This window comes from Mobula hypostoma, chromosome 23 (genome assembly GCF_963921235.1).
Source record: "Mobula hypostoma chromosome 23, sMobHyp1.1, whole genome shotgun sequence".
NCBI classification, from domain to species: domain Eukaryota; kingdom Metazoa; phylum Chordata; class Chondrichthyes; order Myliobatiformes; family Myliobatidae; genus Mobula; species Mobula hypostoma.
In genome coordinates this window covers 8,010,241-8,037,489 of record NC_086119.1, presented here as the reverse complement: position 1 = coordinate 8,037,489, position 27,249 = coordinate 8,010,241, and the positions used below count along the sequence as shown (strand labels likewise).

At 42.1% G+C, this 27,249-nt stretch overlaps 1 protein-coding gene across 1 annotated transcript in view; it reads left to right on the top strand.

Annotated features, from left to right (window-relative positions):
- Positions 1 to 24,632, top strand: part of gdpd1 (glycerophosphodiester phosphodiesterase domain containing 1) — a 76,929-nt gene extending 52,297 nt beyond the window's left edge. Inside the window, exons 5-10 of the mRNA XM_063031887.1 lie at positions 996 to 1,117; positions 1,717 to 1,806; positions 3,754 to 3,887; positions 8,036 to 8,095; positions 17,251 to 17,302; positions 22,442 to 24,632. Coding sequence (XP_062887957.1) covers positions 996 to 1,117; positions 1,717 to 1,806; positions 3,754 to 3,887; positions 8,036 to 8,095; positions 17,251 to 17,302; positions 22,442 to 22,573 — 590 coding nt within the window. The 3' untranslated portion in view covers positions 22,574 to 24,632. The remainder of the gene's footprint in view (positions 1 to 995; positions 1,118 to 1,716; positions 1,807 to 3,753; positions 3,888 to 8,035; positions 8,096 to 17,250; positions 17,303 to 22,441) is intronic.
- Positions 24,633 to 27,249: the final 2,617 nt, after the last annotated feature.

Here is a 27,249-nt window from a genome sequence, read left to right as displayed (position 1 = left end):
AACTATTTGAGCCCTTTGATCTATCCATTTGTCAGTGTACATTTTTCTGTCTGAGCACATACATGTAGTTATTTATGTATTTATATGTTTATTTTTGATATGTTTATTTTGTGTTTGTGTGTGCATAAGAATGTACTAGGCATAGTCAGTAAGTTTGTGGATGATACTAAAATAGGTGATATAGTGGACAGTGTGAAGAAAGCTTTTAAAAATTACAAAAGGGATCTTCATCAGATGAGTAAGTGGGCTGAGGAACAGTGAATGGAGTTTAATTCAGGTAAGTGCAAAGTTGCATTTTGGAAAGTCAAATAAATGTAAAAGTTTGACTGTCGGGCACTGGGGAGCACTGTTCCCTGAAAGCAGAATCACAGATAGACAGGGTGATGAAAAAGGCTTTTGGCACACTGGCCTTCATCAGTAAGGGCACTGAGTGAAAAAGTTGGGAGGACATGGTGGGTGCAGTTGTTCAGAAAAACGTTGACGCTGCACTTGGAGTATTCATTCAGTTTTGGTCACCCTGCTATAACAAAAATAGTAGTAAACCGGCAAGAGTGCAAAAAAGATTTACAAAGATGTTGCCAGGACTTTAGGGACTGAGTTATAGGGAGAGGATGGATCGCCAGACTTGATTCCTTGATGCGTAGGAGACTGAGAAGTGATCTTATAAAGGCACATAAAGTAATGAAGGGTATCGTTAGAGTGAGTGCACACTATCTTTTTTCCAGTCAGAACTAGATGGCAAAGGTTTAAAGTGAGAAAAGAAAGATTTAATAGGAACTGGAAGTGTGGTATGTATGTGGAATGAGCTGCCGGAGGAAGTGCCTGAGGCAGGTATAAAAACAGCTTTCAAAAGACATTCGAACAGGTGCGCGGATAGGAAATGGGACTAGCTTAGATTGACATCTTAGTTGGCAGTGTATTTGGGCCTAAGGACCTGTTTCTGTGCTGTGCGACTCTCTCACTCAAATCCAATGACTGATCTCCCACCCCTTTAGATTGCTTCTGTGATGGAGGAGATGACAAACGTATTCCGCTATTGAAGGAAGTGTTTGATGCCTTTCCCACGACGCCCATCAACATCGACATTAAAGTTAACAATGACCTCCTCATTAAGAAGGTAACAAATAAGGAAAATTAAACCTTTTGATATGAAATCAGAAAGTTTCATATCAATTGGTCAGTGTCTGTGGAGAGAGAACCAGTTAATGTTGTTCAGAATTACTCCTAAATTGGTAAATCGGTTTATTATCATTGAGCATACCAAGATACAGTGAAAAACATTGTTTTGCATGCCATCTATGCAGATGATTTTATCACATCAATACATTGAAATACGACAGGGCAAAGCAGTAACAGTGCAGAATAACAAGTTGCATTTACAGAGGAAGTGCAGTGGAAGGTCCTGACCATTAGACAGAGGAGCAGAATTAAGCCACAGAGTAGACTGTGAGGTCAAGAGGCCATCTTACTGTACTAGGGGGACCATTCAGTAGTCTTAAAAATAAACAAATCATTTTGATCTGCTGGAAATTCATCCACTCTGAAGCATTAATTCTTTCTCCATGGATGCTGCCCATGTGTTTAAGGTTCAAATCGTGTTAAGAGAAGGTAATTTGGCTTCTGAGACCATTACTGATCTCACACCTGCTTTTGCCCAAGTTTACCCATGCACTATCTTCACGAGGTTTGATGCATCTTTTTCTCCTCCCCTCCCAGGTATCTGATTTGGTCAGTGAGTATAATCGTCGGGAACTCACTGTCTGGGGCAACGGCAGTGAAACTATTGTGAAGAAATGTTACAAAACGGTGAGCCCTCCGTAGGTTTGGGTGCATTCATTTGGACAGTTCAGGATAGCACATTCCTAGATAAAAGATTCTAGTAATTTTCAATTGCTGACGTCAAGATATCCAGTCTGTAGTTCACTGCTTTCTCCCGCCTAGACATCTTCAAAAAGCAGCATCCATCACTAAGGACCCTCACTTCCCAGGGTATGCTGTGTTCTCATTACTACCATCAGGCAGAAGGTACAGGAGCGTTAAGATGTACACTCAACATTTTAGGAACAGCTTCCTTCCCTCTACCAGCAAACTTCTGAGCAGTCAATGAACCCTTGAACACTACCTCACTATTTTTGCTGTCTTTTTCCACTGTTTATTTTTTGTATGTGTGTGTATGTATGCATGTATTTATGTATATAACACACACAGTTCATTGGGCCATCTGTTAATCGGGGCAGCCGCTTGTTTGGGACAACTGACAACTCTACAACTGTTAAACGACAAAAACTTATCAAGAAAATTGCTGGGATTCCCTTTGTTGATTTGGGACACTATGCCACTTAATTGGGGCAGGAGATTGTTACCAAACAAGTTCAAACTAGCATCAATCATTCGCACTTGTGTGGCCACTAGATGCTGCACCATGCTTAGGGCGAACAATTTTTAAATAACATTAGTTCCGTGTGTTTGTGTTCAAAAAGCAGTAATTTTGTCATATAGTGAGAAGTAAGCAGTAAGACGATTTAGAACCGTTTTGCTCATTGCAGTTTCAAGCAATCAGGCTTGGAAATGCCAGAAATGGCTGGAAGTGAAAATGAAATGATTTCACTACTTCAACAAGTGAGGATTGCTGTGCTGAATTTGTTCACTGTGTACACCGGATGAATTCTTCCGCCAATATTTATTCCCTCGGACCTTGAAGGAGACTAGTGTTGAAATTGCAGAGGCCCTGGAAGATATATTTAAAATGTCGGTGTCAACGGGTGAGGTGCCGGAGGATTGGAGAGTGGCACATGTTGTTCCGTTGTTTAAAAAAGAATCGAAAAGTAATCCGGGAAATTATAGGTCGGTAAGTTTGACATCGGTAATGGGTAAGTTATTGGAGGGAGTACTAAGAGACAGAATCTACAAGCATTTGGATAGACAAGGACTTATTAGGGATGGTCAACATGGTTTTGTGTGTGGTAGGTCATGTTTGACCAATCTATTAGAGTTTTTCGAGGAGTTTACCAGGAAAGTGGATGAAGCTCAGTGGAAAAATCCTGCTTGCAATTACCCTTATCTATATCCTCAATTTTGTATACCTCTATCAAATCTCCGCTCAATCTTCTATGTTGTAAAGAATACAGTCCTAACCTATTCATCTTTCCTTATCACTCAGGCCCTCCAGACCCAAGATTTTTTTCTGTACTCTTTTAACCTTGCTTACATGTTTCTTGTAGGTAGGTGACCAAAACTACACATAATACTCCAAATTAGGCCTCACCAATGTCTCCATCCACTTTCCAGGTAACTTCCTCGAAAATCTCTATAAGATTGGTTAGGCATGACCTACCACGCACAAAGCCATGCTGACTATCCCTCATCAGTCCATGTCTATCCAAATACTTCTATACCTAGTCCCTTAGAATACCTTCCAATAATATGCCACAACTCATGTCAAACTCACCAACCTATAATTTTCTGGTTTCTGTTAGAGCCTTTTTTAAACAGTGGAATAACGTTGGCTGTCCTCTAATCCTGTGGTACCTCTCCTGTCACTATGGATGTTTTGAATATCTCTGCTAGGGCCCCAGCAATTTTTGGACTTGCCAAAATTGAGTCCAAGGGAACACCTTGTCGATTTAGCCACCCTGATTTGCGTCATTGCTATTTTTGTGATTGAATATAATTCGGTGCGGAAGAAGAGTTTTTGTATCCCGGGCTGGTTTCCAAGTGTGTGTGTGAACTTCTCTGCTCTTGTTTCCCCGACAGAATCCAAGCATCCCGATCCTGTTCAGCCTGCAGCGAGTGCTCCTGCTGCTGGGTCTCTTCTACACGGGGCTCCTGCCCTTCTTCCCCTTGAGAGAACAGTTTCTGGAGATCCCCATGCCCTCTATCATTCTCAAGTAAGTGAAGGGTTCCAACACCACATATCAGGATCTACAAATCTCCTACCCTTAATTTGTTTGACATGTCTCCCTCCCCCAGAGAGCTGGCAGAGGAGGCTAGAGGCCTGTCTGTCTTACACCGTGTGCGGTTTGGGAGGAGAGGTACCTGGCTTAATGACATGAAAGGGGCCCTTGTATAGATACTTGCTTCGTTGTTAGCCATTTGGAATGTAACAGGAGACTGGAGCATGCCTAATGTTGTTCCATTGTTCAAGAAGGGTTGCAGACTGGGGAGCTACAGGTCAGTGAATCTAACTTCAGGCCACAAGGACTAGCAGGCAGGAGGCTGTGTTCAGAATGGACCAATTGGGTTTAAAGTTTCTGTGCTGTATGTCTGTATAACTCCATGACAGTGAGATCATGTGCCATACACTGTACGCCGGTCCTGGGGAAGGAGCTCTGTGAGTGCGGCTGGGATCGGGAGTTATTCCTTTTCATTGCTTCTGTGGCTGGTACTCCCTGACCAGATGCATTTGCCTTGCATTGACTCCACCACCCCCCCATTTGTCACAGTGTTGTCTACTACCCTCACGAAGGTGGCATCCATCATTAAGTACGCTAGTACGCTCACCATCTGAGGCATGCCCTCATCTCATTGTCACCATCAGAGAGGAGGTACAAGAGCCTGAAGACCCACACCCCGTGTTTTAGGAACGGCATGATCAAATGGCAGAACAGACTCAGTGAGCTAAATGGCTTAATTCTGCTCTTTTTAAATCTAATGCACCAATTAATCACTTTGCGTCAGATTTCTAAACGGTCCATGAACACTACCTCATTATTCCTTTTTCACACTATTTGTTTATTTCTTTTTTATTATAACTTAGTAATTTTTTTATGTCTTGCACTGTACTGCTGCTACAAAACAAAAAGTTTCATGACATACACTCAGTGGTCACTTTGTTAGGTACAGGAGTGGAACCCAGTGTGATTATCTGCTGCTGTAGCACGTCCACTTCAAGGTTCATTATCTTGTGCATTCAGAAATACTTTTCTGCACACTATTGTTGTAATGTGCGGTTATTTGAGTTACTGTTGCCTTCCTGTCAGCTTGAACCAGTCCGGCCATTCTCCACTGACCTCTCACATTAACAAGGAATTTTTGCCCACAAAACAGCTGCTCACCATGTTTTTTTTTCTTTTTCACACTGTAAACTCTGGAGACTGTTGTGTGTGAAAATACCAGGAAATCAGCAGTTTCTGAGATTCTTAAACCACCCTGTCAGGCACCAACAATCATTCCATGGTCAAAGTCACTTAGATCACATTTCTTCCCCATTCTGATGTTTGATCTGAACAACAACTGAACCTCTTGACTATGATGGTATGCTTTTGTGCATTGAGTTACTGCAACATGATTAGCTTATTATATATTTACAATAATGAGCAGGTATACTTCTGTACCAAAAAAAGTGGCCACTGATTGTATATTTGATTCTGATTTAGAAGCTTTAACTGTCCATGTCTCAAAGAGTCACTTCCAGCCAAGGTCACCAGATGGTGCATTGGAGCACGCTTTCTGCTGAGGACGACCTCCAGTTACTCTCAGGACTTCATCACCGTTTCCCATTCTGCAACCCCTCCAATTTTCACCATGGTCCTTCACCAGAGAACTGCGGTAATCTGAGGAGTCACACCACATTTACCAAGAGCATTGAACAGTGCAGTGCAGTACAGGCCTTTCGACTTACAATGTGCCAACTTAGATAAACCTACTCTTAAGATCAATCTAAGCTTTCCCTCCTACATAGCCCTCTGTTTTTCTTTAATCCATGTGCCTATCTAAGAGTCTCTTAAATTCCCTAATGTATTTGCCTCTACCCCCAACCCTGGCAGCGTGTTCCATGAAGCCACCACTCTCTGTGTAAAAATACTTGCCTCTGAGATTACCTTTGCACGTTCCTCCAATCACCTTACTATTATGCCCTCTCATATTAACCATTTCTGTCCTGGGAAATATTCTCTGGCTATCCACTCTCTCTATGCCTCTTATCATCTTGTACACCTCTATCAAGTAACTCTCATCCTGCTTCACTCCAAGTCCCAGCTCACTCAACATTTTCTCATAAGGCATGCACACTAATCCAGCGTTCATTCTGGTAAATCTCCTCTGCACCCTCTCTACAGCTTCCACGCCCTTCCTATAATGAGGCAACGAGAACTGAACACTCCCAAGTGTAGTCTAACTGGAGTTTTATAGAGCTGCAACATTATCTCATGGCTTTTGAATTTAATCCCCAACTACTGAAGGCCAACACCTTCTTAACCACCAGGTCAACTTGCGTGGCAACTCTGTAGACGTGAGCCCCAAGATCCCTGTGTTCCACCACACTGCTAAGAATCCTGACATTAACCTTGTACCCTGCCTTCAAATTTGATCTTCTGAAGTCACACATTTCCAGATTGAACTTCATCTCTCATTTCTCAGCCCAGCTCTGCATCTTGTCCTATTGTAATCTCGGACAACCAAAATAAATTAGAACATAGAACAATATAGCAGGCCCTTTGGCCCACAATGTTGTGCTGAGATACTTACATTAGTAATCAGCTCTTGTCAGCGGTTGTCTGTAGGTTTAAAATAATCCCTCATCGGATCTGCCAGTGGATAGGTGGTGTCAGATCTGCATCTCCACTTCATTCGCTTAGTCCTGTTCACAATCGTCGACACCTCCATCCAGTGGGGCTGATGAGCCCTTGTCTCCACGTGCCCCGTCCCCAGCCTGCAAAGGGTGGGTCTGCTTTCCGTCACCCCACCAGTGGGACAGTTTTAATATCACCAACAGATGTTGTGACATTTATTATTTTGTGGCACCTGTATGGTGCAAAACATAAAACTTGCAAATAAATGAATAGGGCGAAAGAGGTATCGTGAGGTAGTGTTCATAGATCGTTCGGAAATCTGATGGTGGAGAGGAAGGAGCTGTTCCTAGAACAGTGAGTGAGTGTCTTCAGGTTCCTGTACCTCCTCCCGTCACCCTCACCGGACCAGCCCTCTGTGTAAACTTTAGAGGGTCCACACATGCCCTTTCCACAGGCTGTTCTCACTTTGTGTGACCAGATCGAAGACGAGTTCTTAGCACAGCAGCACTTTGCTGCCTCTATCCTCTCACCCATGTGTGAATCCTTCACTGTGTGGGTCCCTCACTCTGTGTATGTGTGTCTTCCTCTGTCTCCCTCTCTCTCCCCCTCTCTCCCTCCGTGTGTGTGTGTGCATGTGTTTTCCTCACTGTGTGTGTGTCTGTCCCTGTCCCTCAGCATGTGTTTTCTCACTGCGTGTCCCTCAGCATGTGATTTCCTCACTGTCACTGTGTGTGTGTGTGTGTGTGTGTGTGTGTGTGTGTGTGTGTGTCCCTCACCACATGTGTCTCTCACCATGTATTTTCCTCACTGTGTGTGTCCCTCAGCGTGTGTGTGTTTTCCTCACTGTCACTGTGTGTGTCCCTCAGCACATGTGTGTCTCTCTCGCCATCTGTGTCCCTCACCGTGTGTGTGTGTGTGTCCCTCACCACGTGTGTCTCTCACCATGTATTTTCCTCACTGTTACTGTGTGTGTCTCTCTCTCACCATCTGTGTCCCTCAGCGTGTGTGTGTTTTCCTCACTGTCACTGTGTGTGTCCCTCAGCACATGTGTGTCTCTCTCGCCATCTGTGTCCCTCACCGTGTGTGTGTGTGTGTGTGTGTGTGTGTGTCCCTCACGACGTGTGTCTCTCACCATGTATTTTCCTCACTGTTACTGTGTGTGTCTCTCTCTCACCATCCGTGTCCCTCACCGTGTGTGTGTGTCCCTCACCACATGTGTCTCTCACCATGTACTTTCCTCACTGTGTGTCCCTCAGTGTGTGTGTATTTTCCTCACTGTCACTGTGTATGTCCCTCAGCACGTGTGTCTCTCTCGCCATCTGTGTCCCTCACCCTGTGTGTGTGTGTGTGTGTGTGTGTCCCTCACTGCGTGTGTCTCTCACCATGTATTTTCCTCACTGTCACTGTGTGTGTCCCTCATCACGTGTGTGTCTCTCTCTCACCATCCGTGTCCCTCACCGTGTGCGTGTGTGTGTGTCTCTCTCACCATGTATTTTCCTCACTGTGTATGTCCCTCCATTTCCTAGGCTGCAGGAATCATGCAAGATCCCCTGGACCCAGCGGCTGCTGATCTGGCTCGCTGACACGTAAGTGCCCAAGACTAACCTGAACCCCACCCCCTACCCAACCCCTCCTCTGCTATTGCTTTTTGTCCTCCCCCCCTCAAGTTTCACGTATCACCCTTCCCCGTCCCAATCCACTGTCTACCCTCACAACACCCTCAATTCTGTTTTTCCCTCCACACAGCCTCTCCCCAATCAATTGGTATCTCTTCCCTCCCCTTAATAAAGATTAAAGATTACTTTTATTTATCACATGTATGTCAAAACATACAATGAAATGTGTCATTTGCATCAAGTCAAATCAGCGAGGATTGTATTGGGCAACCCACAAATGTTGCCAACAGCATGCCCACAACTTACTAACCAAATTGTACCTCTCTGGAATGTGGGAGGAAACTGGAGGGTGCAAAAGTTTAAACTAAAACCAGTGTATTATGTCTAAACAATGGAGACTACAATCGGATGAGAGAGGATTTGGCTAGTGTAAACTGGGAACCCAAGCTATATGCTGGGCGGTTGAGGAACGGTGAAAGACTTTCAAAGAGATTTTTCATGGTGCTCAACAAAAGTGAATTCCAGTTAAAAACAAGGACAGTAGGGTGAGGAGAGCCAGCTTTGGATAACTAAGGAAATAAAAGAAGGAATCAAACTAAAAGCTTGTGCATACAAAGCCGCCAAGAGTAGTGGGAAACTGGAAGATTGGGAAAACTTTAAAAAGCAACAAAGTACTACTAAGCGAGCAATAAAGAAAGGGAAGATAGATTATGAAAATAAACTAGTACAAAATATAAAAACGGATAGTAAAAGTTTTTATAATTATATAAAATGGAAAAGGGTGGCTAAAGTGAATGTAGGTCCCTTGGAGGATGAGAAGGGGGAATTGATATTGAGTAATGAGGAAATGGCCGAGTCTTTGAATGACTATCTTGTGTCTGTCTTCATGGTGGAGGACACATCTAACATGCCAAAGAGAGATGTTATGGATGCGATGGGAGTTGAGGACATTGATACAATAGCTATCACTAAAGAGGTAGTGCTGAGCAAACTTGTGGGCCCAAGGATAGACAAGTCCCCTGGTCCTGATGGAATTCATCCAAGGGTACTAAAAGAATTAGCAGAAGTTATAGTAGAGGCTTTGGTGATGATTTACCAAAATCTCTGGATTCTGGGCAGGTCCCGGTGGATTGGAAGACAGTGAATATCATGCCACTGTTCAAAAAAGGATGTAGACAAAAGGCAGGTAACTATAGTTAACATCAGTAGTTGGGAAAATGCTTGAAGCTATCATTAAAGAAGAAATAGCGAGCCATCTGGAGAGAAATGGATCCGTCAGGCAGATGCAGCATGGATTCAGCAAAGGCAGGTCCTGTTTGACAAACTTACTGGAGTTCTTTGAAGATATAACGAGCGCAATGGTTAGAGGGGAACAGATGGACGTTATTTACTTGTATTTCCAGAAGGCATTAGATAAGGTGCCACATAAAAGACTTATCCATAAGATAAGGATGCATAGAGACTTCCGGTAGCGCTCATGGAGTGAAGTCGCGTTCTTGACTCGCTCCATTACCTCTGAGTTTTTTCTCTCTATGGTCAGCTATACTTTAATTAACTATTAAGGCATCAATTTTTACAATACTTTGAATTAAACTGAATTCTCTGACAATTGGATGGAACTTAGATCTGCTATGTCTAAGAACGGGAAAGACGGCAAGGATGGTAAACCTCCGGTTAAACCGAAAGCTACGGATCTCCCTCCGACTGAATCACCAGTGACTTTGGAAGCTATATCGGAGTTAATTCAGAGGGAAATTTCAACCTCTGTTAGGGAGATGATTCGTACGGAAATTGCAGGCTTTGTTAAAGACCTGATTCATACGGAAATCTCAACTAAGTTCCAGAAAATTGCCGATTTAATTGATAAGATGCAAACATGTATTGCGGAACATCAGTCGGCTATATCTGGTCTTCAAAAATCCGCGCAACAAAGTGAGCTTAAGATGGGGAAAGTCGAAGAAACAATTAATGTAATGAAGAAGAAACTTGACTTTTTGACTTTTAAAAACTCTGACTTGGAATCTAGAATGCGACGGCAGAATTTACGAATGATTGGCGTCAGGGAAGCCGTGGAAGCTAACAACCCTATGAAATATTTCTCCCAACTTTTAAAAGATGCATTCCCTACTGTATTTCCTGACCAACCACCGCTACTGGATCGTGTTCACAGAATCCCATCATACTCGTCTAGGTCAGATAGACCTAGGCATGTTATCTTACGTTTTCATTACTTTCAAGATAAGGAGAGACTGTTTCGATTCGCTCGATCTAAAGGTTTCATTGATTTTTCGGATCTTAAGTTCCGATTCGTGGAAGATTTCAGTAAACCAATCTGGGACCAACGGGTCCGTTACAGATCCGTGATGTCGGAATTCTATAAGATGGATTTAAGACCAGCGCTGCTGTACCCTGCACGTCTAAGGATTCGCATGTTAGATGGAGCTCTTCGTTTTTTTGATTCTCCATCGGATGCCCAGAGCTATCTGGATCAACTTTCATCTTCAACATCTTAATTGCCTTTTTTTAATTTTCTCCGTTGATCGGAGGCTGTGAATTGGTTGGTTTTAACTTTTCTGTGCCCTATTTGGGCAGAAAAGTTTACTTTCGATTTCTTAATATGGCTGCTAAACTTTCTTTTTAACTGCGTCATTTCTTTCTTTTCCCAGGGGATTCTGGGTGGTTACTTCCCTTTTGTCATCTTACGTATTTCCTGTGCGGCCTTAAATTTTGTAGTTTTTTTTAAATTTTATTCTGTTTTGCTTTTTATAATCATTTTATGTTAATAATCCTATTTTTTTTGTTGCTGTGTCTATTCATGAGTTTGAGGTTTATTGTGGTTTTTTTTAATATATACTTTCCGGCTTTTGTTCTGTTCTGTGTGTATTTTAATTGAGTTAACTTTTTTTTACTTATTTTTTTTACTGTTTTACAATTAGCTGATCCTTTTCATATTTATACCTTTTTTTTAGGGAGCGTATACCGGAAGTCATGGGGGTAGTTTTAGCGCTTGCTTCTTTCTGGCGGGTCTGCTTTAGATTTCGCCTTGGGGTCCTGGGGTGGGGGGCGGTGGGAGGGGCTTCACGTTTTAGTTTGTTTCTCTTTGGGCTATATACATTATTGAAGTATTGGTTACGTCCTTTTCCCCGGTATCTTTTGTATGTTCTGTTTCCTCTCCGGGTCTGTGGGTCGCGCCTATTGTCAATCCTCTTTGTTATGGGTTGACTTTAGGATTTATGGAGTCTATTATTAATTTTGTCTCCTGGAATACTAATGGTCTTAATCATCCTATTAAAAGGAAAAAAGTTTTTAAAGTGTTCCGGAGACTTAAAGCACAAATTTTATTTTTACAAGAGACCCATGTACGGAGGGGGGACAGACTACGTTTTTTCAAATTTTGGAAGGGACAACAATTTCATTCGAACTCCAATGCTAAGATTCGAGGCGTCTCTATCTTTATAGACTCCTCAGTTACTTTTATACAACAGGATATTATCTCTGATCCGAATGGTAGATTTTTATTGGTTAGTGGTTTATTATTTAATAAAAAAGTAGTTTTGGTTAATGTTTATGCTCCTAATATGGATTGTCCGGAATTTTATAAATCATTGTTTGATCAGTTTCCGAATTTGAACGAGTTTTCATTGATTTGGGGCGGAGATCTTAATACCTGTTTATCTCCAGCTTTGGACCGTTCGGCTCCTTTACGGACTTTACCTAATAAATCTGCAAATTTGATTAATTTTTTCCTTTCTGATTCTGGGTCGACGGACATTTGGCGTTTTCTGCATCCTCAGGAAAAAGATTTTTCCTTCTTTTCACATGTTCATCATTCCTATTCAAGAATTGATTATTTTTTCATTGATTCTCGTCTCATTTCTTCAGTGATTAAATGTGATTATGATTCTATAACCATTTCGGATCATGCTCCACTTAAGCTTTCTATTAAAATTATGGCCAATATACCAAACAATAGACAATGGCGTTTTAATTCGCTGTTGCTTCAGGACTCGGACTTTGTTAATTTTATGAATGAACAGATTGAGCTTTTTTTTACAATTAACCATACAGAAGATATTTCGGTTAACACTCTTTGGGACACTTTTAAAGCCTATATTCGGGGTCAGATTATTTCGTATTCCGTTGCTTTGAGGAAGAAACAGAAGCAGGAGGAGATGGTAATTGTGGACAAGATTAAAGAAATTGATAAGAAATATGTTATGGCTCCTTCTGAGGAGCTATACAAACAAAGAACTGAACTTCAAATGGAACACAGTTTACTACTCTCGTCCTCGATTGTAAACCAATTAAAGAAAACAAGAAGTGATTTTTATGTTCACAGTGATAAAATTGGCAAGCTGCTGGCTAATCAATTGAAATCTAATTATGTTAAATCTCAAATCAATCAGATTTATAACCAAAATGATCGATTGATATTGGATCATGTGGGGATTAATCAAACCTTTTGTGATTTTTATTCTTCTTTATACCAATCAGAGTCTCCTCGAGATTCTAAATATATGAATGATTTTTTAGATAAGTTAGACTTCCCTCTGATTTCACAGGATATGTCTTCTTTATTAGATACTTCCATTACAATGGATGAGATTAAGAATGTTATTTTTTCTATGAATCTGGGGAAAGCTCCTGGCCCTGATGGGTTTACCGTTGAATTTTATAAATGTTTTGCTTCTTTATTGATTCCTTGGCTCTATAAGGTTTTTGAGGCTTCTTTGAAACTTGGTAAACTTCCGGAATCTTTTAATAGAGCATCAATTTCTTTAATACTAAAGAAGGATAAAGACCCTGCTCAATGTGCATCTTATAGACCAATATCTTTATTAAATGTTGATTCTAAAGTTTTTTCTAAGTTATTAGCAAATAGACTAGAAAAAGTACTTCCTTCTATTATTTCGGAAGACCAAACGGGTTTTATTAAAGGTCGTTACTCTTTTTATAATATTCGTACATTGTTAAATATCGTTTATACTCCCTCACAAAATGTTCCTGAGTGTGTTATTTCTTTAGATGCCGAGAAAGCTTTTGATAGAGTAGAATGGCCTTATTTATTTAAGGTGCTTGAAATGTTTAATTTTAGCTTGAAATTTATATCCTGGATTAAACTGTTATATTACTCCCCTGTAGCCTCGGTTCGTACTAACTCCTTAAACTCACCTTTTTTTCCTCTCTTTCGTGGTACTCGACAAGGCTGTCCTCTTAGTCCCCTATTATTTGATATTGCATTAGAACCTCTTGCAATTGCTATTCGAGAATCTTTAAATATTACTGGGATAACTCGGGGATTAAAGTCCCATAAATTATCACTCTATGCTGATGATTTACTTTTATATATTTCTAATCCTGAGAGATCCATTCCTGCTGTTTTAGAGTTATTAGCACAATTTGGTCTTTTCTCAGGTTATAAATTAAATCTTAGTAAGAGTGAACTTTTTCCGATTAATAAACATCTTCCCTTATATTATAAATTTCCATTTAAATTGATTAATAATTACTTTTCATATCTTGGGATTAAAATTACTTGTAAACATAAAGATTTATTTAAGACTAACTTTTTACCATTAATAGACCATATTACTCAACTTTCATCTAAATGGTTTCCCTTATATTTAACTTTGATTGGTCGTATTAATGCAGTTAAGATGTTTTTTTTGCCAAAATTTTTATATGTGTTTCAGGCATTACCAATTTTCGTTCCTAAATCTTTTTTTGATAAAGTTGACTCTAAAATTTCTTCATTTATTTGGCAGAACAAGAATCCGAGACTGGGTAAAATACATTTACAGAAAGCTAAGAGAGATGGAGGTTTAGCATTACCTAACTTTAGATTTTATTATTGGGCTATTAATATTCGACATATGAAATTTTGGTTACTTGATCGGGACATACTATTTATTCCTAAATGGGTAGCATTGGAATTACAATCTGTTCAGGGTTATACACTTGGTTCTATTTTAGGTTCCTCTCTTCCTTTTGATTCGAAACGTCTTAAGCAGGTCTCTAACCCGATAGTTAAATATGCTTTGCGCATTTGGTTTCAATTCAGAAAATTTTTTGATCTTAATCAATTCGGGTTAGCGATTCCTATTTTAGGTAACATATTTTTTCCTCCCTCTTTTACGGATCGCGCTTTTCAAACTTGGAAGACTAAGGGTATTTTACGGTTTTTGGATTTATTTTTAGATGGTTCCCTTATGTCTTTTGAACAATTATCTAACAAATATAACTTATCAAGAATACATTTTTTTTTTTTTAGATATTTACAAGTTAGAAATTTCCTAAGTACTATACTTACTTCCTTTCCAATGCTTCCTCCTATATATATTTTAGATTCGATAATTAACCTTAATCCATGTCAGAAAGGTGCATCGGCTATGATTTATAATATTATTATGAAACTTAGGAAAGCTCCATTTGATAAGATTAGGGTAGATTGGGAACAGGAATTGGGGCTTACCATTTCTGTGGATGATTGGGGGCAGATTTTACAATTAGTTAATACTTCCTCTATTTGTGCTAAACATTCCCTAATTCAATTTAAAGTGGTTCATAGAGCACATATGTCCAAAGATAAGTTAGCGCGTTTTTACTCGCATATTAATCCTTTCTGTGATAGATGTTCGGGGCAGATAGCCTCTTTAACTCATATGTTTTGGTCTTGCCCTACTTTGGAAACTTTTTGGAGAGATATTTTCAATATTATTTCTAAGGTATTAAATATAGATATCTCTCCTCACCCTATTACTGCTATCTTTGGACTACCTAAAATTTCTAGTAATCTTTCCCCTTCAGCCCGTAGAATGATTGCATTTCTTACTTTAATGGCGAAAAGATGTATTTTACAACATTGGAAAGAGCTTAATGCTCCAACTACCTTTTTTTGGTTTTCTCAGACGATTTTATGTTTGAATCTGGAGAAAATTAGAAGTAACCTTTATGATTCTTCATTTAAATTTGAACAGATTTGGGGACCTTTTATTCGATATTTTCATTTAATGTAATATTTACCCTTCTTGTTTTCTCTTCACTGTTTTAATGGAGGTCGGGATTGAGGACGTGATTTTAAGTTTAACTCTGTTTGGTTTCAAGTTAGCCCATTGCTTTGCTTTGCTTTTAGTTAGTTGCACGGTGGGTTTTTTTTTTGGGGTTTTTTTTTTTCTTTTTTTCCATTGATATATATAAAATCTAGTATACTATTATGTTATCTTGGTTTCTTATGCTTAAATTACATTGTTTGTAGTATTTTCTTTTTGGTATTGTTATCTTTTGGAATTTTATTATACTTTAACATTGTATTAATGTTTATATGGCTTACCTTTTTTGTATACTTACTCAATAAAAAGATTTAAAGAGAGAGAAGGATGCATAGAGTTGGGGGTGATGTATTAGCATGGATAGAGGATTAGTTAGTGGAGAGTTGAGATATATGAGTGTTACTCTGGTTGGCTTTCAGTGGTGAGTGGTGTGCTGCAGGGGTTGGTGCTGGGCCCGCAATGATATACGTTAACAATCTAGAAGAGGGGACCGAGTGTAGTGTATCTAAGTTTGCTGATGATACTAAATTGAGTGGAAAGGAAATTATGTAGCAGATATGGAGAGTCTGCAGAGAGACATATAAATAGATTAAGTGAGTGGGTAAGAGTCAGGCAGATGGAGTACAATGTTGGTAAATGTGAGGTCATCCACTTTGGAAGGAAAAATGAAAGAGCAGATTATTATTTAAATGGTAAAAAATTGCAGCATGCTGCTGTGTAGAGGGACTTGGGTATGCTTGTGCATGAATCACAAAAGGTCGGTTTGCAGGTGCACCAGGCTATTAAGAAGGCAATTGGAATGTTGGCCTTCGTTGCTAGAGGGATTGAATTTCAGAGCAGGGAGGTTATGCTGCAACTGTACAGGGTACTGGTGAGGCCGCACCTGGAGTACTGCGTACAGTTCTGGTCTCCTTACTTGAGGAAAGATATAGTGGCTTTGGAGGTGGTGCAGAGGAGGTTCACCAGGTTGATTCCAGAGATGAGGGGGTTAGACTATGAGGAGAGATTGAGTCACCTGGGACTGTACTCACTGGAATTCAGAATGAGGGGAGATCTTACAGAAACATAACAAAAATTGTGAAAGAGATAGGTGAGATAGAGGCAGGAAAGTTGTTTCCACTGGTAGGTGAGACTAGAACAAGGGAACATAGGCTCAAAATTCGGAGGAGTAGAATTAGGATGGAGATGAGGAGGAACTGCTTTTCCCAGAGAGGGGTGAATCTGTGGAATTCTCAACGCAATGAAGCATTGGAGGCTACCTCAGTAAATGTATTTAAGACAAGGGTGGATAGTTTTTTGCATAGTTGGGAGTTAAGGGTTAGGGAGGAAAGGCAAGCAGGTGGAGATGAGTACATGGCCAGATCAGCCATGATCTTATTGAATGATGGAGCAGGCTCGACAGGTTAGATGGCCTACTCCTCCTATTTGTTATGTTCTTATGGAGCACCAGGAGGAAACACGCACAGTCATGGGGGTGGAGGTGGAGTGGAAGAACAAACTCCTTACAGACAGCAGTGGGAATGAACTCTGTCCTTACAGCTGGTGGTGTAATAGCATGACATGAACCGCTATAGTATTGTGTGCCCCCCCCCCCATCCCATCCCATCAACTGGTATCTGCCTCCCCTGGTTCTTACCCTCTGATGTCTCCCATCTCTCCCACTATTCTCTTCCCCGTTCCATCTCAGAATCAGCTTTATTATCATTGACATTTGTCATGAAATTTGTTGTTTTGTGGCAGCAGTGCCGCACAAAACATAAAAATTACTGTAATTTACAATAATAAATGGTGCAAAAGACCCCGATCTCCTCTTGCCCCATCCCCAGCCTGCAGCCCTACACAAAGGGAGGGTCCACTTTCCGTCTCACCACAGAGTCAGGGTTTATTATTACCAACAGATGTCACGACGTTTGTTGTTTTGCGGCAACAGTCCAGTGCAAACTTCTCCCACCTCCAGCACTCCCATATCCTGCCTTTTGCCGAATCGCGTGGGACGTGGGACCACCCGTTATGTGAGATGTTGCAGTAGGAGAACTCTGAAGGTGGTTGTGATATTTCCTTGTCTTCTCCTGCCAGGTTACTGATGAGGAAGTGTCTCTTTGAGCATCTCAAAGCGAGAGGAATTCAGGTGAGGTTGTCGCTTTCCTTTCTGGTGCCTATGAGATATTTTGTACATCTCCAGAGAGAGGCTTTTGAATTCACTCTTGGTATCGGCCACATCCACTGAAGAAAGAAAGAAAACAGGTTCTCAAACTGTTCGCTAAAACAGAAACCCAGCTTGCCCATCCTTATAATCACCATCGTTTGACTGTCATTTTAAAACAGAGGTCCCCACCCTTTATTATGTCGTGGAGCAAGCAATCTACGGACCCCACAGAGAACCTCTTGTGTTATAACATAGAACAGGACAGCACAGTATGGGCCCTTCAGCCCACGATGTGCTGACCTTTTAACCTCCTCCACAATCAATCTAACCCTTCCCTCCTACATAGCAATAATGTTCTATTTTTCTTTCATCCGTGTGCCGATCTAAAAGTCACTTTTCAAATCAAGTCAAGTTCAAATTTATTGTCAATCAACCATATACATGTACACCAGCAAATAAACGACGTTCCTCCGGACCAAGGTGTACAGTGTAGTACACGTAAGATAATACCGCAAATAAATTAATAAATAATAAGGTGCATTTACGGAGCAAGTCAAAAATTAAACAGTATAACGCTACCCGCTCTTCATACATGATGAGACCTGGTGGTGACAGCATGGAGTTTAATAGTCTCACTGGCTTGACCGGTTTCTGTGCAAGTTTTTCTCTAAGTAAAAAAAACTTCCCTCTGACAACTCCCCGAAAACTTCGTCCACTCACCTTAAAAGGATGTTCTCTGATATTAGCCATTGCCACCCGGGAAAATGGGCACAGCCTGTCCACTCTATCTCTGCCTCTTATCGTCTTGTACACCTCTATTGTCACCTTTCATCTTCCCTCACTCTAAAGAGAAAATCCCCATTTTGCTTGACCTTATAAGACAGGTACTGTAATCCAGGAAGCATCCTGGTAAATCTCCTCTGCATCCTCTAAAGCTTTCACATGCATGTTAATCCAAGGACTCCCTCTAAGATTACCTAGAAGATCCGGTGGCTCTCTCCCGAGGAAGAGCAGAAGTGAACACCCCATTATCTCTTGGCATGAATCACCAATAGCTGAAGGAACTCAGCAGGTCGGGCAGCATCTATGGAGAGGAATAAACAGTGTTTACTTCTGTCCATGGATGTTGACTGACCTGACGAGTTCCCGTAGTAAACTGTGTGTGTTACTCTGGATTTCCAGCAACTGCAGAATCTTGTGTGTTTATAAATCACCAGCTCACACTGTGTTTGGTGGAGCAAGTTGGCTGCTGCATTGACCCATGTTGCAGCAGGGTCCTGCTCTGGGCTGCGAGCTCCGCGACGATTTGCCTCGCTGTGTGACGAGCTGAGGCTGTGGGCCTTCTCCAGCCGCTCTGGGCTTTGTGTCTATGGACTCACTTCTGTTCTGAATGCTGTTGCTTGCTTTTATTGTTTGCACCGTTTGTGTTTTTTTTCTCTTTGCACATTGGATGTTGGTCTTTTTAAAAATTGGATCTTTTGTTTTTTTTTGTTTTGTGGCTGTCTGTAAGCAGATAAATCCCAAAGTTGAATAACTTATATATACTTTGATAATAAATGTACTTTGAACTTACACTAAGGTCAAAAAATTCTCAGGAAGTTAGGCTAGTGTGTATGGAAAACTAACCGTGGATGTACATGGTCTTCTTTCCAGGGCTAGAATGCATGGGGTGAGAGTGGAGAGATTTAATAGACCACAGGAACAGGCCCATCAGCCCACAATGTTGTGCTGAATTAATTAAACATTAAAATATCTGACTAAACTAATCCAATGTTCAGAGCGCTCCATTCTGTGTACATTCGTGTGCCTGAGAGCTTTTAGAATGCCTCTGTCCTTTTTGCCTCAGTTTTAGCTTTATTTGTCACATGTGCATCAAAATATGCACTGAAATGTGCCATTTATGTCAGCAACCAACAGAGACGGGGATGTGCCAGAGAAAGTGACACCATGCTTCCCGTGCCAACATGGCATACCCACAACTTAATAACCCTAACCCGTACATCTTCGGAATGTGGGAGGAAACATGATCATGGAAAGAACATGCAAACTCCTTGCAAACAACATGGGAATTGAACCTTGGTCGGTGATTGCTGGTGCTGCAAATTGTCGTGCTAGCCACTTCGCTAAAGTGCCAGCCACTCGGGTAGCATCTGTGGAGGGAAATAGACAGTCAATGTTACGGGCAATCAGAATCATGTTTATTATCACTGGCATGTGACGTGAAATTTGTTAACTTAGCAGCAGCAGTTCAATGCAGTACATACTATAGGGGAAAAAATAATAAATTAAATAAAACTAATAATAATAATACTTCTTCAGCTGTCCATTGATTTTTGATGATGACTGAGGCCTGGGCAAGGTTGTATGGAAGACCGGCAGTTGCCCGTGCTTCAAGTCTCCCCTCTCCACGCCACTGATTTTGCCCAAGGGAAGAGCATTTGGGCCGGTACAGCTTGGCCCCAGTGCCGTGACAGAGCAATGTTTGGTTAAGTGCCTTGCTTGAGGACAGAACACACTGCTTCAGCTGAGGCTCGAACTAGCGACCTTCAGATCACTAGACCAATGCCTTAGCCACTTGGCCACGCGCCAACACTGATAATAATAATAAATATATATATAAATAAATAAATAAATAAATAGATTGCGGTATACATATATTGAATAGATTAAAAAAACATGCAAAAAACAGAAATACTATATTTTTTAAAAAGTGAGGTACTGTCCAAGGGTTCAATGTCCGTTTAGGAATCGGATGGCAAAGGGGAAGACGCTGTTCCTGAATTGCTGAGAGTGTGCCTTCAGGCTTCTGTACCTCCTACCTGATGGTAACAGTGAGAAAAGGGCATACCCTGGGTGCTGGAAGTCCTTAATCATGGACGCTGACTTCCTGAGACACCATTCCCTTTATTTAGATTCGTCTGCTTTTGTGTGTAGCTGAGGTGGGTGTCTGATCAGCGTGGACCAGTTGGGCTGAAGGCCTGTTTCCATACTCTGTGACACTGATCTGAAATGCTCCCTCTGTTCCTCTCTTTACAGATGCTGACTGACCTGATGAGTGTTTCCAGCACTCTCCCGTCTTCAGCTTTGCAGTATCTGAAGGAATTTTCAGCTTCCTCTGTTTCTAGTTCCCTGTAATTACGCACTCACACTTTCCTTTCCTTTCAGCACTGAACAACTTCTCCCCTCTGCCTGGCTAGAGACATCCCCTTTATTCCCTCCCTGTATATCTGTACAGTAATCAGCTGTATTACACTGTGTCTTCGTACAGCCATATTGCAGTTTAGTAATGTTCTACACTGTGGCGCGTTACATCTGTGTTACAGTTTAACAGTACAGGTTTCCCCTGCCATCCGAAGGTAGAGCGTTCCTATGAAACGGTTCGTAAGCCGGAATGTCGTAAAGCGAAGAAGCAATTACCATTAATTTATATGGGAAAAATATGTGAGCGTTCGCAGACCCAAAAAATAACCTACTAAATCATGTCAAATAACACATAAAACCTAAAATAACAGTAACATATAGTAAAAGCAGGAATGATATGATAAATACACAGCCTATATAAAGTAGAAATACCTTTCCACAATCATTGCCGCACTGTTCTCCGTAGCAAAAATCTCATGCAAGTGCTCTCGGCAGAAACACTCTCTCCAGTAACCTTTAAGCTATGAAGCTGCCAAATCATACCAAATAACACGTAAAAATACACAGTCTATATAAAGTAGAAATAATGTATGTACAGTGTAGTATCACTTACCAGAATCGGGAAGACAGCGCCGAGCACACTGATGATGGTGTGTTAGGCTGAGACATCAGAGGTTTGGGTGGTGCAGTGGACCCCACCCTCCAGACCGCCGACCGATACCAATCTGCGAAGCATGCAGTGGTGCTGCAGTAGCCAGGACACACCCTACGTAAATGACGGCCCAGATCAGAGGCGACACAATCGGCAGTCACCGCTGATCTGGGCTGACATTTACGTGGCAGGCGGCACCTAATTAATTAGCTTGTTTATTTCAGCTTTTTTCTTAAAGATGTGTTGGGTGCGTCCCAGCTACTGCTGCTTTCTCCGCGGCAATGTATCGGTCCGCAGCCTGGGGGTCGGAGTGGTGGGACACTGGAGTGTCATCTCATCGTCGTCTGTTTCCATCAGGGCAGGCAGGTCATCTTCTTCTATGTCTGCCTGCCTTGATGTGGAAGGTCGAGGTTCGTCGTCTGCTGTGGCTGATGTGGAAGGCTTGAAAAATGACAGTATGCTTGACTGCTTAGCCTCACGCATTTTTCTATCATACGGTTCTTTGTAAGCACTCAAACCATCCTGCAAATATACCCTAAACCTATGTAAAATTAAAGTTGTACTTTATCATTGCAGCGAAAATCTCACGCAGCTGCTTCACATTCAGTTCCTGGACGACTTCACTTTCAGTCCATTCGCTACTGCATTTGGTATCCTTTTCTCTTCCAATTGCATCAGCTCTTCATTTATCAGTTCTTGGTCATGGGATGCCAAAACCTCTTCAACATCATCTTCGTCAACTTCCACAAGCCAAACTCACTTTGTCCTTACTTCGTTCACCACAATCGAAACGCTTAATTATGTCTAGTTTTACGCTAAGTGTAACACCCTTACGAGCTCTTTTAGGCTTTTCCGATACCTTAGAACTCATCTTGCTAATAGCTGCTCACAGGCACATGTTTAAGCAATGCCAGCTAGAATGCAGTTCTGGGGGAGGAGCTTGGCTGCTTGGGGCGTGCACTGCCTTTTATTGTAACAGTGAAAACACCTTCTGTTAGCTAAAACAAGTAACTAATGTAGGTCTTTCGTAACAGCGAGGTGTCGTAAAGCGAACATTTGGAAAACGGGGGCCACCTGTATATTACACTGTACCACATTACATCTGTATTACAGTTTAACAGTACATTACACTGCCACGTTACAGCTCCATTAGTTTAACTTGTGATATGCTATGTCTGCATTACTTGTTGCACTGTGTTGCCTAAAATATTTTCCTCTCTTGGCCATGCTTGTGTGTTTCAGCAGGGAGGGGTGAAGGAGGGTGGTTTCTCACACACACACACTCTCTCACTGGCTCCCTCTTCCTTTTACCCACCCCCCTCCTCCAGGTCTACATCTGGGTTCTGAATGATGAGGATGACTTCAAGCGAGCCTTTGACTTGGGAGCAACAGGCGTCATGACTGACTACCCAACACAGCTGAAGAAGTTTCTAGAAAGTTATACCTTCAAAGAGGAGTAGAAGGAGAGATTGCAGTGGCGGGGGGGGGGGTGCGGTCTGTGGCTGGGGAGGGACAAGTGAAAGGAATTGCATCAGCTAGTAGCCAGAACTGTCTCCCAGCCGATGTAAATCTTTGCTGCAGCAACAGATTGGCTTGGTTCACTGTGTCTTGTTCTCTTCTGACCCACTTTAGATTGTACCAGCAGTCAGAGTTCCCTGCAAAAGTTAAGGAGAAGAATAATAAATCAGCCATGATGGAACGGCAGAGCAGACTTGATGGGCCGAATGGTCTAATTGTGCTCCGTTGTCTTATGCTCTTAAAGATTAGTTTGAAACATGTCTTTACAAGTATTTAAACTACTTTCAGTTATTTCAAACCAAGTGTTGGTTGCGAAGCATCCTGTGTTAAAATCTGTGTCAGTTTATATTTGAAAGAAAACTGGTTTGTCTTGAACACTCGTGAAGCAGCTGCCTCCTATGGCAGAAGGACACTCGGCCCATCTGCCTTGCACTGGCACTTTAAAAGATCACCTCAAATGCATCATTTCACTCCTGCACTGTATCCTTTCCTTTCTAATTATTTATTTGATTCCTTTTAAAAGATGTTCCCACCACCTTGGGCACTGAGTTCCAGATTTCAGCAATGAAAATAGTGACGATTCTGGATTGAAACTTCAGGGCCTTAGACCAGCAAGAAGTGAAACTACAGTGTACAGACACGTGCTCTGCAGGCTGGGGCACAGTGGTGGGGGGGGGGGCAAGGTCACAGACAGGAATCCTCTTCTGAAGCTCATCAAGCCTGTTCTGCAATTTATATAAGGAAGCCTGCGTCCTATCTTCCTTTCATTGACCTTGTCTGGCGATAGAGCTGAGTTCTGGGGATGTCATTCAGCCCTGGTCTGGGCTGCTCAGGAGCTCTAGACACCCTCCGCTTGAAGAAACATCTCCAACCCCCTCTCAAGATGTGACCTTCAGCTGCCCCCACCACCCCACACTGCTGGCCCTAACAAGGCCAGCATTCCCTTCTGTCCACCCGATTGATACCTTCCAATATGTTTTACCCCAAAATTTACTTCATTCATGCTACAAGATAATATTCAAAAGGAAGGAAACAGTGCCAAACAAAGCCTTTGCATTCTTGGTCAGTACATTACATAATGTAAACTTGGAAGAGAGAAACACAAGCATTGCACCTTTTCCACAACATGGCCCCCTGAGATGATATCCCTTCCATTATCCAGGGGGCCCAAAATCTCCAGAACAGCTCTGTCCAATCTCCCCCGAGTCTTGGTTCTGGATGGGGATCCTGATTTTCCCCTCTGTCTGAGATGGACAAACTTAATCCAGATTAGGTGGGAACTAAACCTGGCACAGTGTGCTGGCTGAGCTGGGGTTGGGACTGAGGGCTGGTGGATCAGACGCTGGATCCATCAATGCCTCTACCTGATCGTGCCAGCCAGCCCCGTATGTGGGGGGGGGGGGCTGGGATTCATGGTCACTAGTGGTGGCTTTGTACCTGAGCTGGTATCCGGCTAATGTATTTGCCTAGCACTCCTCACCTTGGAAGCTGTAGATCAGTGGGTTTGAAGCCAGCCTTTAACCGGTAATTGAGAAATGGGCAAGCTGAGGCCTCACCTACTTGGCCCTGATGAATGTGGTAAAAATCCACACATGGATGAAGATAACTGGACAAAGAACCAATTCCTCGTCCTCGTGAATGGAGTTTGTCACCACTGTTTATGTTTTTTTTGTTTGCTGTCGACCTTTTCTTTGAGTTAACATTAGTCGGCTTCCCACCGTGTTGTCTCTCAGTCTACCTGATTCATGGAGAAAACAGGGTTTTTGTCCCACAATAATAAATGTATCTCGTGTTTTGTCTTAATACAGAGGATGAATAAATTTTTGCCCATTAACTGGCTGGGGCTTGAGCCCGCTGCGGTTAATTGACCTCACTTTAACAAATGAACAGAAAATTAATGCATTGTGTTGTAGATAATGGTAAATACTGCCCTACTAAATCGTGTGTGATTAAAATGTTGTGATTTGTCAGCATTCAAATGTTTTTTTTAATGAAAAAGACTCTTCGTAATAACATATTGTTTTGTGTGATGATTTCTTCTGAAGTTATCAGCTGCTTTTCCACACCTTTCTGTTCCCTCATCCACTCATCAACCCTTTTCTCAGTGCCCCCACCCTCAGCTGTCCACACATTCAGACTCCACAGACACGGCAGGATAACACCAAGGTAACAATCCTGCATTGCCCAATTACACCTGTGACCCATACAGCGGAATCGAGCCCTGGTCACTGGCACTGGAACAGCATCACACTATGCTGTGTGTGCACAAGTACTTGCATGCACAGGTGCAGTGAAAAGCTTACTTCTAGCTGCATCACAGGTACATAGGATCAGAGACACAACACCCCCAAGAAGACTATAAATTAAGCTGAATTATATGAGAAAGAACAGAATTAGAACAAAAATGCATAGGAGAATGATGTCAAAGTGCTGCTGTACTGTAGTAGTGATAAAGCTTGTGCTGATTGGTTCAAGAACCCAATGGTTGAAGGGAAGTTGCTGCTTTGAACCGGTGGTGTGGGATTTCGGGCTTCGGTACCTCCTGCCCACTGGCAGCTGCGAGAAGATGACATGGCCTGGATGGTGGGGATCTTTGATGATGGACGTTGGCTTCCTGAGGCAACACCTCCTGTAAGTAATGTCAATGGTGGAATTCATTAAGAGGGAGATGTAGCACTGAGTCCTGCTGAAGGGTCCCGGACGTGAAATATTAACTATTTCGCTTTCCACAAATACGGATCAACCTTCAAAACTCTTGCAGCCTCTCACGCTGACTGGCCTGTGTGTTTGACAGTGTGGCTAATGTCGCCATCTGGTGACGAATGCAGGAAGTGCTACCAGGAAGTCTGGGCACTGATTCCCCTTGGGATTGCTATCTGGTGGGGATGAGTTTCAGGCTACTTCAATTAGATTATCAATTAGACTTACTTTTCTTCTTCTCGACCCTGCCTCTATTTTTCACATCTTAACTGAGCTAGTGCGGTAAAGTAGTTCATAGATTGTGGTGACACTTGGAGCATTGTGTATAGTTCTGGTCATCCAGGTATAGGAAGGATGCCATTCAGTTGGGAAGGATGTGGAATTTTCATGAGGATGTTACCAGGACTGGGCAGCTTGAATTATGAGGGGAAGTAAGAGAAGCATTGGAGATTGAGGGGTGACCTTATAGAGCCATATTAAATCATGAGAGATGCAGATAAGGTGGACGGACACAACACTTTCCCCCAGGGTAGGGGAGTCTAAAACTAAAGGACATAGATTTAAGATGAGAGGGGAAAGATTTAAAGAGGACCTGATGGGTAAGTTTCTCAAACGGGGTGGTGGGTTAATGGAATGAGCTGCCAGAGGTGGGTACAATTATGATACTTAAATGACATTTGAACAGATTCAGAATCAGCTATTTATCACAAGTACATCGAAACGTACAGTGAAATGTGTCATAGACAGGAAAGGTTTAGAGGGATGTTGGCCGAACACAGAAAATGAGACTGGGACTTAGTCAGCATGGACAGGCTGATCGCAACCCTCTCTGCTCCAGATTCAGATTCTTACACATTGCTTTAAAAATTTGTCATGCAGCAGTTGGTACAGTTTTCCCTTGCACCTTTCAATCTCGGTGGTTCCTATGTTTGTGTGAAAATACTTAGTGTCCTGGAGTCAGCCAGGTGCTGGAACTCAGTGCAGTGAAGCCCCTCTACCCACACAGACCTGTCACAGATTCAGTTTTAAATCAGATTTTGATTCATTATCTATCACATGTACATGGAAACACAGTGAAATGTGTTATTAGCATTAACAACCGACACAACCTAAGGGTGAGCTGAGGGCAGCCCACAAGTGTTGCCACAATTTCCAGCACCAATGCAGCATGCCCACCATGTTCAGCAGAACAAAACAAGCCCCATTCTTCCCCTCGCCCCCCTCCCCCCTCCTCCCTCTCCCCCAACTCCAAGTGATGCTGTCTCCAGACTTACAGACTTCAGGCCTCCGACTTCTCCAATGGACTCACAGATGTGGGGCTACAGCCACCGTGTTTCAGCCTTCAGGCTGATCACCAGCCATGTTTCTACTGCAGCCACAAACGGCAGTCAGAAGTTGCGTACCGACAAGACACGCTCCTCACATTCCCAAACCTTTCCAACAACTGCTGTTGAAATAATCTTCACCTGGCCGTATCTTTATCACCAGGAAGGACAAGATCAGCAAGCAAATGAAAACACCACCGCCTGCAGATTCATCTCCGAGTTACACGCCATTCTAACTTGGGAATATATTGCAAATCTACTGAATATTATAAGTTCAAACACCAGAACAGAAAATGCTGGCAGTCCACAGCCGGGCAGGCTGCATTTCGTGAGAAGCAAAACGAAGTTCAAAGTAAATTTGTCATCAAAGTACATTGATGTCACCATAGACAACACTGAGATTCATTTTCTTGTGGGCATTTACAGCGGAAGAAAGAAATACAATAGAATCAATGAAGAACTACACAGACTGACAAAAAAAAACAATGTGCAAATACAATAAATAAATAAATAAATAATACTGAGAGCATGAGTTATAGAGTCCTTGAAAGTGAGTCCATAGGTTGTGGAATCAATCAGTTTGTTGAAGCTCT